The sequence below is a fragment of the Bos mutus genome, chromosome 6, assembly GCF_027580195.1.
Source record: "Bos mutus isolate GX-2022 chromosome 6, NWIPB_WYAK_1.1, whole genome shotgun sequence".
NCBI lineage: Eukaryota > Metazoa > Chordata > Mammalia > Artiodactyla > Bovidae > Bos > Bos mutus.
In genome coordinates this window covers 90,760,051-90,776,727 of record NC_091622.1, presented here as the reverse complement: position 1 = coordinate 90,776,727, position 16,677 = coordinate 90,760,051, and the positions used below count along the sequence as shown (strand labels likewise).

Sequence of the window (16,677 nt, the reverse complement as noted above, 5' to 3'; positions counted from 1 at the left end):
AAGTTTGCCAAAGATATCGAAAGGTTTACAACACTTGGTCAAATAGGTCACTGTGAAAAACTCTTATTTACTTAACCAAAATGACAGATTTTAAAGGCAAATACAGACTGTTACAACACATCACTTAAAAGGTAGAGAAACTTTTTTTAAACTGTTATCAAAAGCAAATCAATATTCCAAGAAAACTTTGGTTCTCTTAACACAGAGAAAAAAACAAATTTTGATTTTGTACTAACTTACTTTTAATGTTGAAATTTGTTTACTCGGTTAAATTTTATTTTAATCTTAGCCAGTCCTGACCATGTATGAAACTCTTTTCAGGGTTTCTTTCCCATGATGCTTCTAAAACTTCCTTGTCTTCAGGTTTTGTCCTATGCTTTCTTTTTCTTTCTCTCTCTCCAGGACAAAATACCTTCTTTTCCTTTAACAAAATGCATTTCCATTCCTTATATTGTTTTCCCTTTCATACAAAGATGTTTTCCTTATTAATTTGTAGTTTTAATTACATATATTAATTAGAATTCTTTTTTTTTTAATTTAATTGGAGGATAATTGCTTTGCAATGTTGTGTTGGTTTCTGCCATACATCAACATGAATCAGCCATAGGTATACATATGTTCCCTCCCTCTTGAACTTTCCTCCTACCCCCCGCCGGTTGTCACAGAGCACCAGGTTGAGCTCCCTGCATCACACAACAAATTCCAACTGGTTATTTATTTTATATATGGTAATATATATGTTTCACGGCTACTTTTTCAACTCAGCCCACCCTCTCCTTCCCCCACTGTGTCTGCAAGTCTGTTCTCTATGCCTGCATCTCTATTGCTACCATACAAATAGTATACCTCACTTTTGAAATGCCATATATGAAGCACTCTATTCTTTTATAGTATTTTGTCCTCATTAGTTCATGAAAGAGATGAACCGTCTCATTTCTTACTTTAATTTTTGAATTCCCATTTATCATAATTTCCCACTTCTATTACTCTTGCCCTTTGATAGGCTCCCTCTTAAAGTGTTTTGGGTTAATTCTACTTGCCTTCTTAGAATAGCTTTTTTTTTTAATTTTTAAAAATTTATTTATTTATTTATTTTTTACTTTACAATATTGTATTGGTTTTACCATACATCAACATGAATCCGCTGCGGGTGTACATGTGCTCCCCATCCTGAACCCCCTTCCCACCTCCCTCCCCGTACCATCCCTCTGGGTCATCCCAGTGCACCAGCTCCGAGAATCCTATATCCTGCATCGTACCTGGACTGGCAATTCGTTTCTTATATGATGTTATACATGTTTCAATGCCATTCTCCCAAATCATCCCACCCTCTCCCTCTCCCACAGAGTCCAAAAGACTGTTCTATACATCTGTGTCTCTCTTGCTGTCTCGCATACAGGGTTATCATTACCATCTTTCTAATTAGAATTCTTAACCTTTAAAACTTTAATTTCTTTCTCCAAAGAATATATACAGATGGCCAACAGGCACATGAAAAGATGCTCAACATTGCTAATTATTAGAGAAATGCACATCAAAACTACAATGAGATCAGAGTGTCTATCATCAAAAAGTCTATAAATAATAAATGCTAGAGAGGGTGTAAAGAAGAGGGTACCTACTTTCACTGTTGGTGAGAAAGTAAATTGGTACAGCAACTATGGAGAATCATATGGAAGTTCCTTAAAAAGCTAAAAATAGAACTACTGTATGATCCAGCAATCCCACTCCTGGGCATGTATCCAAAAAAAGATGAAAAATCTAATTCAAAAAGATACATGTACCCCAGTGTTCATAGTAGCACTATTTACAATAGTTAAGTCATGGAAGCAACCTAAAGATCCATTGACAGATGAATGGATAAAGATAATATGTGTGTGTGTGTGTGTGTGTGTGTGTGTGTGTGTGTGTGTGTGTGTAGTAGAATACTACTCATCCATAAAAAAGGAATGAACTGTTACCATTTGCAGCAACATGGATGAACCTAGAGATTATCATACTAACTGAAGTAAGTCAAAGTCAAATATTATATGATACCGCATAAATATAGTATCTAAAAAAAATACAAATTAACTTATTTTTGAAACAGAAACTCACAGACATAGAAAACAAACTATGATTACCAAAGGGGGAAGGGGGTAGGGAGGAATAAATTAGGAGTATGAGATTAACAGATACACACTACTGTATTTAAAATAGATAAACAATAAGGACTTACTGTATAGCATAGGAAATTATATTCAGTATCTTGTAATAACCTATAAAGGATAAGAATCTGAAAAAGGATATTTATATCCACATATATCTACATGTATACATGTATATTTATATCTATCTAAATCACTTTGCCATACACCTGAAACTAACACAGTATTGTGAATCAAGTACACCTCAGTACAAAATTTTAAAACCTTATTTCTAGTGAAAACTAAGAAGTAAGCAATTATGAACTTTTGCATTAGCATTCTGTATATTGACAAACATAAAACACCACTTATACTTTTTAAAAACATGTGCCCTTTTTATGGAAAAGTTTTCAGGGTGGCACAAAACATATTTATTAATGGTCCTAAATATCTTTATGGGATTCCCTGGTGGCTCAGCTGGTAAAGCATCCGCCCACAATGCGGGAGGCCTGGATTCGATCCCTGGGTTGAGAAGATCCCCTGGAGAAGGGAAAGGCTACCCACTCCAGTATTCTGGCCTAAAGAGTTCCATGGACTGTACGGTCCATGGGGTTGCAAAGGGTCGGACACAACTGAGCAACTTTCACTTTCTAAAATCTTAAATTTCTCTGTAAAAGGAAACCTAATTTTAGTAAGTACTGTTTTATATCTTACTTTATTTGGGAATGATCTAGATATTTAGTACATTTCCATCATTTAACTTAACTTAGCAAAACTCTAAAAGTTTTAGGTTACCAAAAATCTGGAGAAACTTATTTAAGTAGATATACCGTAAAACATAATAATTCTGAAAGAGTTCACTAAAGGCTCTTATCCCATTTGCATCTATTGAATTCGTTTATTCTCAACAATCATATTTTACCTGTGAAAACTTCAGGAGACATCAGATCAAATTAGCCATCATTCCAAGCTATTTTTCTTGCTGATAAATTTTGTAAGAGAAATAATATGAACATATTTGACTAGGTGCAATAAAAGTAAGTCAGATCAGATCAGTTGCTCAGTCGTGTCTGACTCTTTGCGACCCCATGAATCACAGCACGCCAGCCCTCCCTGTCCATCTGTAGTATTTAAACCAACAAACTTAAACGTTAAACCAAGTATTAATGTTGAATATTTCCCAGATCACATGAACCTGAAATTCATTTGGTTTATTTCTAATACAGTTAGAAATACTTAATTTCTAAGTGCTTACTTTTAAGTCAATTAACCAGAGCTCCTTTATAAATTAATATTGATGACACTGTCTGGAGGTAGAGACATATCTATAATGTACACACAGACATGTAACAGACATAATCAGAGATCTCATAACTTCTTTTTATAACTTAGTCATAAATCAGGTATTACAATATAAGTTTATAAAGAACAGTTGGAATAAGTTACATTTATTTGCTCAGATGACTTTTTACAGGGACAGTTGTTTTCAATTCCCCAGAGAACTGTTCTACTGCTTGCTGCTGCTGCTGCTGCTAAGTCACTTCAGTCGTGTCTGACTCTGTGCGACCCCATAGACGGCAGCCCACCAGGCTTGCCCGTCCCTGGGATTATCCAGGCAAGAACACTGGAGTGGGTTGCCATTTCCTTCTCCAGTGCATGAAAGTGAAAAGTGAAAGGGAGGTCGCTCAGTTGTGTCTGACTCTTTAGTGACCCCATGGACTGCGGCCTACCAGGCTCCTCCATCCGTGGGATTTTCCAGGCAAGAGTACTGGAGTAGGGTGCCATTGCCTTCTCCGGTTCTACTGCCTAAATGGTATCAAATGATTCATTCATCCAACCACATTTTCTTTAATTTGCTTCTTTGTTTAATCAGTGGGAAGATTTCCAACTACTGGAAATCAGGAGTTCTGTGTTCTAGAACTCTAGGGTTCATTTTATCTTGCCTACAAAAGTTTGCACAAAGCATTTCACAAAAGTCCTCTTTGTGAAGGCACAAGTCAAACCCAGAGCAATTTTCCATAGCTGAAAAAAAGGGAAAATCTCCACTATTCCTTTATTAACTAAGCCCTGAATATTAGCCCCAGTTTTCTTTCATGTTGTGTGGACTCAGGTAAACTCTATTGGTTTCCTTTAATATGTTTAACTAGTCTTACCTTAGGGGCAGATATATATGCTCTGTGATATAATGCCAGGCAGGGAAAGCTTTCCCTAGTGAGACATAATGTTTATCTCACAATATAATCAGGCAAAAGAGGTGTAACCGTCTCATATAAAGCCCATTCAAATAGGCCAACTTTTAAAAAATAAATTTTTATCTCATTTTTAGCAATTGTTATACCTTTAACTTTAGCCAAGGGATACCCGTTTGACTGTGTGGATCACAATAAACTGTGGAAAATTCTGAAAGAGATGGGGATACTACACCACCTGACCTGCCTCTTGAGAAACATATATATATGCAGGTCAGGAAGCAACAGTTAGAACTGGACATGCAACAACAGATGGTTCCAAATAGGAAAAGGAGCACATCAAGGCTGTATATTGTCACCCTGCTTATTTAACTTCTATGCAGAGTACATCATGAGAAACACTGGGCTGGAAGAAGCACAAGCTTTCGGAATCAAGATTGCCGGGAGAAATATCAATAACCTCAGATATGCAGATGACACCACCCTTATGGCAGAAAGTGAAAGGAACTAAAAAGCCTCTTGATGAAAGTGCAAGAGGAGAGTGAAAAAGTTGGCTTAAAGCTCAACATCCAGAAAACGAAGATCATGGCATCCGGTCCCATCACTTCATGGGAAATAGATGGGGAAACAGTGGAACCAGTGTCAGACTTTATTTTTTGGTCTCCAAAATCACTGCACATGGTGATTGCAGCCATGAAATTAAAAGACGCTTTACTCCTTGGAAGGAAAGTTATGACCAACCTAAATAGCATATTCAAAAGCAGGGACATTACTTTGCCAACAAAGATCTGCCTAGTCAAGGCTATGGTTTTTCCAGTGGTCATGTATGGATGTGAGAGTTGGACTGTGAAGAAAGCTGAGCGCTGAAGAATTGATGCTTTTGAACTGTGGTGTTGGAGAAGACTCTTGAGAGTCCCTTGGACTGTAAGGAGATCCAACCAGTCCATTCTGAAGGAGATCAGCCCTGGGTGTTCTTTGGAAGGAATGATGCTAAAGCTGAAACTCCAGTACTTTGGCCACTTCATGTGAAGAGTTGATTCACTGGAAAAGACCCTGATGCTGGAAGGGATTGGGGGCAGGAGGAGAAGGGGACGACAGAGGATGAGATGATTGGATGGCATCACTGACTCAGTGGATGTGAGTTTGGGTGAACTCCGGGAGTTGGTGATGGACAGGGAGGCCTGGCGTGCTGTGATTCATGGGGTCGCAAAGAGTCGGACACGACTGAGCGACTGAACTGAACTGAACCCTCTTGTCAATCCTTGTTTGTGCATGCTTGCCCAGTCATGTCCAAGTCTTTGGGCCCCATGGACTGTAGTCTTCCAGGCTCCTCTGTCCACGGGATTCTCCAGCCAAGAATACTGGAGTGGTTGCCATTTCCTCCTCCAGGGAATCTTCCCAATCCCGGGATCGAACCTGAGTCTTCTATGGCTTCTGTGTTGGCAGGCAGATTCTTTACCACTTCGCCATCTGGGAAGCCCCAACTTGATTAACTGTCCCAAATGTTAACCCAAGCAACTGCTAGTCAGGTATCTTGGTGTAATTTTCTTCCAACATTTTTTTTTTTTAAATTTTTAACTGGGGTAAATAAATCAGACTTGTTTGGGGCCCCTTTAATGTTAGGGGGCCAATAGAGGCCTCTTTGGCCCATTTAACTTTAGGTGGTGTTGGTTCAGAGCCTTTGCTTTTTTTGTTTGTTTGTTTGGCTGTGCCATGTGGTTTATGAGATCTTAGTTCCCTGATCAGAATTGAATCCAGGACACTGGCAGTGAAAGCCTAGAGACCTGTTAGACAACCAGGGAATTCCCTAAAGCCTTGGTTTTAATCTCATCAATGTCCATTTTTTAAAAAATCCCATTTTTAAATGACCATCTAAGGATTTCTATCCTGTTGGGGTGATTTCTATTCTGTTGGGGTGAGTCCCTATAAAATTGCCACCTTGTTGGGAAGCAGTCTCTTGACTTTCTCCTCAGCGTTTCCTATTCCCTTGTTAATTAACCTGGTTAATGTTAATTAACCTAATGTTTTTGGTAGTACCCTAAAGACCCATCAAGGGAAAGCCATGACCACAAATTAGGCTTTCCAAATAGTTTTGTTTTAAAATGCGGGAATTCTTAAGTTATATTTTTTGTATCTGCCTTTTAATTTGCTCTTTTCATGGGCACCAAGAAAACAGCCGTTTATAATACGAGCTCCCTAAGAATTTACCAATTTAGAAGTTTCTTCAATTTAAAGGACCATTGTCTGGCACTGATAAGCAGTATCTAACGAACGAATAAGACACAACGGTGCTCTGTGGCTTCAGTCCGACTCTTTGCGACCCTATGGACTGTCACCCGCCAGGTTCCTCTGCCTGTGGGATTCTCCAGGCAAGAATACTGGAGGGGGTTGCTGTGGGTTCTCCTACAGGGAATCTTCCCCACCAAGGGATTGAACCCAAATCTCTTATGTCTCCTGCATTGGCAGGCAGGTTCTTTACAACTAGCACCTCCTGGGAAGTCCTAACACACAACCGCCGCCCCCAGAAGAGTGCAAAGTCTGCGCCTTCAGCCCCTCTAATGGGCTTTTGTTATCATTTAGTGGATCTGATTTCTGTCGCTTGTGAATTTGCCATTGTTTCCCTACACAGGAAAGACAGAACATTCTGGAAGCTCTGCACCCCCCGCCCCCCCCCCCTCCCCCCCGCTCTCCGCCCCCCAGCCATTTGATAGTCTCACGGTTCCCTCCTGACTGAGTCAGCTGTGTGTCTGCAGAGAAGGGGAGGCCTTGTGGTCCCCCACTGGTCAGTGTGGACTGGTCTGGGGGTGGGAGTCTGTGCGGTGGGAGAGACCACGCTGGGCAGTGCCGGGCTTGACTGATCGGACACAGTTTACGGTGTTATGTTTCCCAAAGTTGTCACATAGTCATGAGTCCAGAATATTAATGTTTGTGGGAAAATATGGTGGAAGTTCCACATGTAGATAAAAAAAAGACAAAAACGGTCAGTCTGGTTTAAGGAATGTACATGTTTTTTACATTTTTATTAAGCTGTGGATTGAGCAGTCCTGGGACAGGTCTGTTGACACAAAGTTAATTTGCCTTGTGATCCTATTGCTTGGTGACCTATTTGCCTAAATTTGTGTATTCAGTGACTTTTGCATCCTTTCTGAGGTTTTTCATTTTGTCAGGTTTCTGTTTCTATTTTCCCTACTCTTTGACATTTCACGCATTTTAAAAATTAATGTGTCCAAAGGCCCTCTCAAGTCATTTTCATGTTTCTAAGATGTAGTTGCTAAATTTACAACATCCCGGTAAGTATCTTCTTTTTTACTTTATGAGCTTTGCTGTTTGGATTGTTAATTTCTTTTATAAGGTCGTATTACTGCTTTGATAGTAAGGAAAAAGATGTGAGGGATAAGTATTTCATAAGTGTTTTTTTTTTTTTAATTCACTGACCATTAAGTTATACTGAATTATGAAGTAATCAACATGTACAATGTCATATACAGCATTATCTTTAAAAGTGTAAACTATATTTTATATTATAAAAATAATATATATAAGCAGCAAAGATAAATTTGAAAGCACAGTAAATTTAAAAACTACTGCTACCCTCCATGGTTTCACTGTCTCTAAGATAACCAGTGCTAATGGATATATTCTCGTTTTGCATGAATGGGTTTCACTTTTGCATGGTTATACTGTATATACTTCTTTATGTTCACGTGTGTGTGTGCATGCTCGGTCACTCAGTTGTGTCCTGCTCTTTGTGACCTCATGGACTGTAGCCCATCAGGCTTTTCTGACCATGGAATTTCCCAGGCAAGAATACTGGAGTGGGTTGCCATTTCCTGTTCCAGGGAACCTTCCTAACCCAGGGATCAAACCTAAGTTGCCTGCATCTATCTGCATTGGCAGGCAGGTTCTTTACCACTGCACCACCCGGGAAGCATGTCCACATACATACATGTATATTCTACTCACTTAATATTACGTGATAGGTATTTCCCCATGTATGTCTTTGTCTTGTTTATACAAATACATTTTTGTGATAATATTCAAGAGATGGAGGAATATATTACTTCCCCACTCACTTCTTAGACATGTTGGTCAGTTCTTGTTCCATCCTTTGATCACCACGTGGATTGAATGTTTGCCAAACAGTTGTGTTTCCACTCTGTTATGTTAGTTCTTGTCCTTTCCCAGTTTTCCTATCTGGGAAACTGGGTGTGTTCATGGCACTTATAAACTTTTTATATAATAATGATATTAATCCTTCGTTATAATTGTGGCAACTGCCTTTTTAAAATTTACATGTAACCAAATCTCTTTAATGAACATTTCTATCATTTCTGAGCTTGAAAAGTCATACTTCCTCCAAAGGTTTGAGTCTATTTTCTTGTATTCTTTCCACCCCCTCCCCCACATTTAATTTCTTATGGATTTATTTCCTTTCAATTTAGCCAAGGTAGAAATTCTATTTAAAGTTTCAAATGCTGTTCTGTGATTCCTTTGGTCCTTACCTCAACTCTAGAGCCAAACTATATAAATGCCAAAGAGATGATAGAAAAATCTTAAATGCCATGGTTATTGTTTCCATTATTTTAACAGAATGCTTATCTCTTTTTTATAAACCCGACTTACTCTTTTCTGATATCCTTTTTTCCCCTCAAAATAGAAATAGAAATAGCTTTAGCTAAATCAGTTTTTTTTTTTTAAGTCAAAAGTAAGAAAAATATCTGCCTTTTTATCCTGTACAAAAAGGAAGTGACCAGATGGGCTTTAAATGCACGTGCAGTCCTGGTGAGCCAGCGGAGTCAGGGTAGCAATTGGAGGATGGAGGAACTATTTCCATTTTCAAGAGAAAAGCTGTTTCTTGTACATCTCTAACAAACATGGGCTACTCCCACCCTGGATCCAGTGCTTTTTCTCTTTGTCCTGCTCTGGGCTCTGGTTTTCAGTCTTTAACCCAGCTGACCAAGGCAGTGGGGACAGAAGGTTCCGGACCTCGCGGCTCAGACCAAGTCTTTGGCCCGCCTCTCCGCTCCGCCCTGTCTCCCGGGCCCTCCCATCGACCCTGGCTGCACCTCCCTTCCCAGCCACGCCCCAAGCTGCGGGCTGCTCTTTCTGAACTGCCTTCCCTCCGCAGTGTGTAACCTTCCGCCCCTCTGCAGTTTTCTCACCCTTCACTTAAGAAACATCCTGTGCGGTTTTGTGGTTCCGCCTACCTTGTTCTCACTCTGCTTCTGTTCGGAAGCCCCTTCACCCTCCCACCTTGGGGGAGCTGACTCCTTCCAGAACTAAGTGCGCTCAAGCCCCGCGTTGCCTCGGGGCGCCCTTTCCAGTCGCTGCCCCTCCTCTGACCTGACACCTTGGGGTCAGCTTCAGAGCTCTTTCTACCTGTGAGGTAGCCCTGTAAACAGCAGCCTGCTGTGCTCTGCCTTGGATTCTCTGAGGACAGGACCCAGGTCTTAAAATCTCTGCATCTGGAGAACTTAACACAAGCCCCCCTCCCATTGGGTTCAGTTCAGTCGCTCAGTCGTGACCGACTCTTTGGGACCGCGTGAATCGCAGCACGCCAGGCCTCCATGTCCATCACAAACTCCCGGAGTTCACTCAAACTCATGTCCATCTAGTCGGTGATGCCATCCAGCCATCTCATCCTCTGTCGTCCCCTTCTCCTCCTGCCCCCAATCCCTCCCAGCATCAGGGTCTTTTCCAATGAGTCAGCTCTTCACATGAGGTGGCCAAAGTACTGGAGTTTCAGCTTTAGCATCAGTCCTTCCAATGAACACCCAGGACTGATCTCCTTTAGGGTGGACTGGTTGGATCTCCTTGCAGTCCAAGGGACTCTCAAGAGTCTTCTCCAACACCACAGTTCAAAAGCGTCAATTCTTCGGGGCTCAGCTTTCTTCACAGTCCAACTCTCACATCCATACATGACCACTGGAAAAACCATAGCCTTGACTAGACGGCCCTTTGTTGGCAAAGTAATGTCTCTGCTTTTGAATATGCTGTCTAGGTTGGTCATAACTTTCCTTCCAAGGAGTAAGTGTCTTTTAATTTCATGGCTGCAGTCACCATCTGCAGTGATTTTGGAGCCCCAAAAAATAAAATCTGCCACTTTCCACTGTTTCCCCATCTACTTCCTATGAAGTGATGGGACCAGATGCCATGATCTTCATTTTCTGAGTGTTGAGCTTTAAGCCAATTTTTTCCACTCTCCTCTTTCACTTTCATCAAGAGGCTTTTTAGTTCCTCTTCACTTTCTGCCATAAGGGTGGTGTCATCTGCATATCTGAGGTTATTGATATTTCTCCCGGCAATCTTGATTCCAGCTTGTGCTTCTTCCAGCCCAGCATTTCTCATGATGTACTCTGCATAGAAGTTAAATAAGCAGGGTGACAATATACAGCCTTGACCTACTCCTTTTCCTATCTGGAACCAGTCTGTTGTTCCATGTCCAGTTCTAACTGTTGCTTCCTGACCTGCATATAGGTTTCTCAAGAGGCAGGTCAGGTGGTCTAGTATTCCCATCTCTTTCAGAATTTTCCACACTTTGTGATCCACACAGTCAAAGGCTTTGGCATAGTCAAGAAAGCAGAAATAGATGTTTTTCTGGAACTCTCTTGCTTTTTCCATGATCCAGCAGATGTTGGCAATTTGATCTCTGGTTCCTCTGCCTTTTCTAAAACCAGCTTGAACATCAGGAAGTTCACGGTTCACATATTGCTGAAGCCTGGCTTGGAGAATTTTGAGCATTACTTTACTAGTGTGTGAGATGAGTGCAATTGTGCGGTAGTTTGAGCATTCTTTGGCATTGCCTTTCTTTGGGATTGGAATGAAAACTGACCTTTTCCAGTCCTGTGGCCACTGCTGAATTTTCCAAGTTTGCTGGCGTATTGAGTGCAGCACTTCCACAGCATCATCTTTCAGGATTTGAAATAGCTCATCTGGAATTCCATCACCTCCACTAGCTTTGTTTGTAGTGATGCTTTCTAAGGCCCACTTGACTTCACATTCCAGGATGTCTGGCTCTAGGTCAGTGATCACACCATTGTGATTATCTGCGTCATGAAGCTCTTTTTTGTACAGTTCTTCTGTGTATTCTTGCCCCCTCTTCTTAATATCTTCTGCTTCTGTTAGGTCCATACCATTTCTATCCTTTATCGAGCCCATCTTTGCATGAAATGTTCCCTTAGTATCTCTGATTTTCTTGAAGAGATCTCTAGTCTTTCCCATTCTGTAGTTTTCCTCTATTTCTTTACATTGATCGTTGAGGAAGGCTTTCTTATCTCTCCTTGCTACTCTTTGGAACTCTGCATTCAGATGCTTATATCTTTCCTTTTCTCCTTTGCTTTTCCCATTGGGTACTAGAAGCTAAAGTTTCCTAAAGCACTTAGTATGTGCTCAGTAGTATTCTGACTGGATGACAAGCTTCTGTGGATTTAATTCTCATGGCAGCCCTACAAGGAAAATGAGAGTGTTAGTCTCTCAGTCATGTCCAACTCTTAGAGATGCCATGGACTGTGCCCCGCCCCCTCCCTCCCCCCGCCCTGCTCCTCCGTCCATGGAATTCTCCAGGCGAAAATTCTGGAGTTGGTAGCCATTCCCTTCTCCAGAGGATCTTCCCAACCCAGGGATCAAATCCAGGTCTCCTGCATTGCAGGCGGATTCTTTACCATCTGAGCCATCAGGGAAGCCTGCCTTACAAGGAAGCAGTGCTATTATTTCCATTTGATAAATGAGGAAACCAAGGCATGAAGCTAGTAACAGATGAAGCCAGGATTAAATGCGAAGCCTGGCAGTCAGATCTCAACCTGCACTCTACTCAGTGTGCTTAGCCACTTCTTACAGGAATCCTCAACAGAGAGCCTTGGGTGAATGGAGAACAAAAATGACAAGGGAGATAGGATTATGTGGTGATATTGAATGTATCTAATTTATCCAACACCTCTGAGAAATTAGATACAGCAGAGATGTTAGTTTTTCAACTGATTAAAATTTTTCCTTTTGATTTCCTGATCTCAGGCATATTGTTTGCCTTCTGTGTGGTGAGGTTTTTGCCTGAACCTTCAGGAGTTAAAAAAAATTTTTTTTTTGTTTGTTTTAAAAAGTAAAAACTTCTTAAAAAATGGTTTTAAATGAAGTAATCTCAAATCAATCATTTATTTTCCTGCCATATTAAAATAATTCATGGGGCATAACTCACCCTTTTCTGAGTGACCGGGACCATCATTGTGATTAGCAGATACTAAACTGTATTCTGAGCCTGTGCTGTCCTGGGCCTTTGACATCAGTAGGATTTATTTTCAGCTTCTAAGCAGCAGGGACCATACCAGGTAGTTTTAAGTTGTTATTGTACAGTTGCTCAGTCGTGTCTGACGCTTTGCAACCCCACAGACTGCAGCGCGCCAGGCTTCCCTGTCCTTCACTATCTCCCCGAGTTTGCTCCAACTCATGTCCATTGAGTCAATGATCCCATCCAACCATCTCATCCTCTGTTGTCCCGTTCTCTCCCTGCCTTCAATCTTTCCCAGCATCAGGGTTTTTTCCAGTGAGTTGGCTCTTCCCATCAGGTGGCCAAAGTATTGGAGCTTCGGCTTCAGCATCAGTCCTTCCAATGAATGTTCATGGTTGATTTCCTTTTGGGTTGACTGGTTTGATCTCCTTGCTGTCCAAGGGACTCTCAGGAGTCCTCTGTGAAATCAAAAAGCATTGTGTGGTCAAACCTTTGGAAGAGCTGTGCAGTCTCAGATATTTATATTACTGTGCATAGCTTGCTGTTTAGTACTAGAGAAGAACAGAGACTCGTCTACTTTCATACATGTGTAGGTAAGCATTTGTTTCTTGTTTGCTTGTCTCTTTATTTTAAAATCTAGAACAGGTTTAAGGGGCATACTGATTTCTTTTCCTTCCCACCCGCCTCTTTTTTTAAAATTGTAGTAGAATTGCATTACAATGTTGTGTTCATTTCTGCTGTACAACTATGTGTATCAGCTGTATGTATACATGGATCCCTTCCCTTTGAACCTCTCATCCCACCCCTCTAGGTCATCACAGAGCTGGTTTTTTGTTTTTTAATTTTATTTATTTATTTCGGTTGTGCTGGGTCTTCATTGCTATGAGGGCTTTTCTCTGATTGCAGTAAGCAGGGGCTGCTCTCTAGCCATGGTATGCTGGCTTCTCATTGCGATGGCTTCTCTTGTTTCCAAGAACAGGCTCTAGGCCTGCTAGGCTTCAGTAGTTGTTACTCCTGGCCACTAGAGCACAGGGTCACTAGCTGTGGGGCACGGGCTTAGTTGCTCCAAGGCAGGGAGCAACTTCTGGATCTTCCTTATGGATCAGGGATCAAGCCCGCATCTCCTGCACTGGCAGGTGGATTTTTACCAACTGAGCCACCAGAGAAACCCCACAGAGCTGTTTTTGATCAATGACTATATTAAGTGATGAAATGATTATATTTGAGAGTCTTCAAAACAGTTTTCAAATTTATATTAAAGCCTTAAAATTATCCAGATACCCTTTTCCAAGGGAAAAAAAGACTTACTTACAATTTACCTGAGATGTTAAGGTTATTCATTTACAATCTAAATTATGTCATTAAGGGGTTTATGACTGAGTGCCAGAGGTGTGGTATAGGGATGAGAAACCCAACTTGTGACTGTGGTCAGGAAAGGCCTCTGGAGGAGATGGTGAGTAACCCTGTTGCCCAATGCCTGTGTCAGAATTATAAACTCTAAATTAGCTCTATTCAGTGGAAATATAATGTGAATCACATATGAATTTCAGATTTTTCTAGTAACCACATTCAAAAAAGTAAAAAGAAACAAGCAATTAATTTAAATAATATATGTTTATTTTACTCATTCTAAAATAGTATCATTTCTGAATGGATAAAGATGTGGTATGTATACACACACACAAATATACACATATACAATTGAGTACTCTTCAGCTATAAAAAAAGAATAAAATTTTGTCATTTGCAATAACTTAGATGTACTTAAAGGGCATTATGCTAAGTGAAATAAGTCACAGCAGGGTAAATTACTGTATGATATCACTTCTATGTGCAATCTGAAAAATACAGCAAATTAGTGAATATAACAAAAAAGAAGTAGACGCACAGATACAGAGAACAAACTAGTGGTTACCAGTGGGGAGGGAACAAGGGCCAGTCTAAGGGTAAGGGAGTAACAGGTACACACTATTAGGTATAAAATAAGCTACAAGATTATATGGTACAAAACAGGGAATGTAGCCAATACTTTATAATAACTATAAATTAATTTTTTAAATTGTGAATCACTATATTTGGGAGTCCAAAATCACCGCAGATGGTGACTGCAGCCATGAAATTAAAAGACCCTTACTCCTTGGAAGGAAAGTTATGACCAACCTAGATAGCATATTCAAAAGCAGAGACATTACTTTGCCAACAAAGGTTTGTCTAGTCAAGGCTATGGTTTTTCCTGTGGTCATGTATGGATGTGAGAGTTGGACTGAGAAAAAAAGCTGAGCGCCAAGAATTGATGCTTTTGAACTGTGGTGTTGGAGAAGACTCTTGAGAGTCCCTTGGACTGCAAGGAGATCCAACCAGTCCACCCTAAAGGAGATCAGTCCTGGGTGTTCATTGGAAGGACTGATGCTAAAGCTGAAACTCCAGTACTTTGGCCACCTCATGTGAAGAGCTGACTCATTGGAAGAGACTCTGATGCTGGGAGGGATTGGGGGCAGGAGGAGAAGGGGACGACAGAGGATGAGATGGCTGGATGGCATCACCGACTCGATGGACATAAGTTTGAGTGAACTCCGGGAGTTTGTGATGGACAGAGAGGCCTGGCGTGCTGCGATTCATGGGGTCACGAAGAGCTGGACACGACTGAGTGACTGAACTGAACTGATATTGTAAACCTGTAACTTATATTGCACAGCAACTATACTTCAATTTAAAAATACACAGAATAAAATAGTATCTTTTTAACATGTAATTGACATTAAAACATTGAGATATTTTACATTCTTTTTTTTTTTGGTACCGTTTTTGAAATCTGGTGTGTATCTCACCCTTACAACACATTTCAGTTCCAATTAGCCCCAGTTCAAACATTCAGCAGACACAGGCCTACCAGGTAAGACAGCACAGCCCTAGATGGAACAGGAAGAATAGTACGCAGCCATGGGAGAGAAGGAAAAACATGGGAATTTAATGACCATCTACTGTGGACCAGGCAGGTTCACAACTGGCATGAGGCATTTAATGAACAAAACATCGGTCTTGTTTTTATGTAAAATTCTGATATTTTGTTCATCATGAATTTTTGGAATTAATTTTGATTTTTTAAATTGCATTAAAATATTATTTATTTTGATTACGGAGTGTTTGGGCCCCTCTTACATTTAGTACCCAAGACAGGTGCATCATTTCCCTCACCCTAATCCCAGGCCTGGCATTAGGCACTTCCTACCAACTTTGCCAATACCTCATTTGGGGGCACTCTCCTGAACCAGGCTGAACTGGATATCAAAACACTGAGTGAACTCCTCTAATTGACTAAGCCTTGGACATTTATTTTGTTAAATTAATTTTCAATTGAATTCAACTTAGAAATAAAAAGACACTGGTAGACATATTGAAATGGAAACTGAATCTATGAACTGAAAAATCTGAAAATGTTTTGGAACCAAACTATAACCTCGGAGAGAGTTATTGGCTTTGATTGCCTAGTCAAAGTAACCCCATATTGCTTTTCCAAATTATGGGGGAATAGAAGGAAAGCAACAGGTTTTTTACTCTCTCTGGGGTCTTATTTCCTTCCCACATTATAGCTGGAATCTCCAGTGTTTAGGGGGGTCAGTATCTGCAGTTTCTCCCAGTATACTGAGAATGTTATATTGAAAATAACTTTGATGATGAAAAAAATGAAAAGTGTATTACTTAACAAAGTGTTGCCTATTTTCAAACAAGATCCTTTTCTTTCTTTTAGGGAACTCAGAAACAAGGATGATATTCAATTTGGAGATAATGGAACAACAATATCTGCTGTGAGCAACAAGGCCTATGTTTTTGAACGAGACAAATCTGTTGGAGACCCAAAAATTGACTTACTTAGAACATTAAATATTCCTGCATTGGTAAGTAGGCATTTTAAATCTCATTATTGTGGATTTTAGAAGAAAGGAAAAAGCTAAGTCTATTACAGTTTTACTTTGCAGTTCAATTCAGTTCAGTCGCTCAGTCGTGTTCAACGTTTTGTGACCCCATGAATCGCAGCACACCAGGCCTCCCTATCCATCACCAACTCCCGAAGTTTACCCAAACTCATGTCCATCAAGTCGGTGATGCCATGCAGCCATCTCATCCTCTGTCGTCCCCTTCT

At 40.5% G+C, this 16,677-nt stretch overlaps 1 protein-coding gene across 1 annotated transcript in view; it reads left to right on the top strand.

The window, feature by feature from the left end:
- SCARB2 (scavenger receptor class B member 2) overlaps positions 1-16,677 on the top strand; it is an 82,728-nt gene that overhangs the window by 29,585 nt on the left and 36,466 nt on the right. Inside the window, exon 3 of the mRNA XM_005899156.3 lies at positions 16,285-16,432. Within this exon, the coding sequence (XP_005899218.1) occupies positions 16,285-16,432 (148 nt within the window). The remainder of the gene's footprint in view (positions 1-16,284; positions 16,433-16,677) is intronic.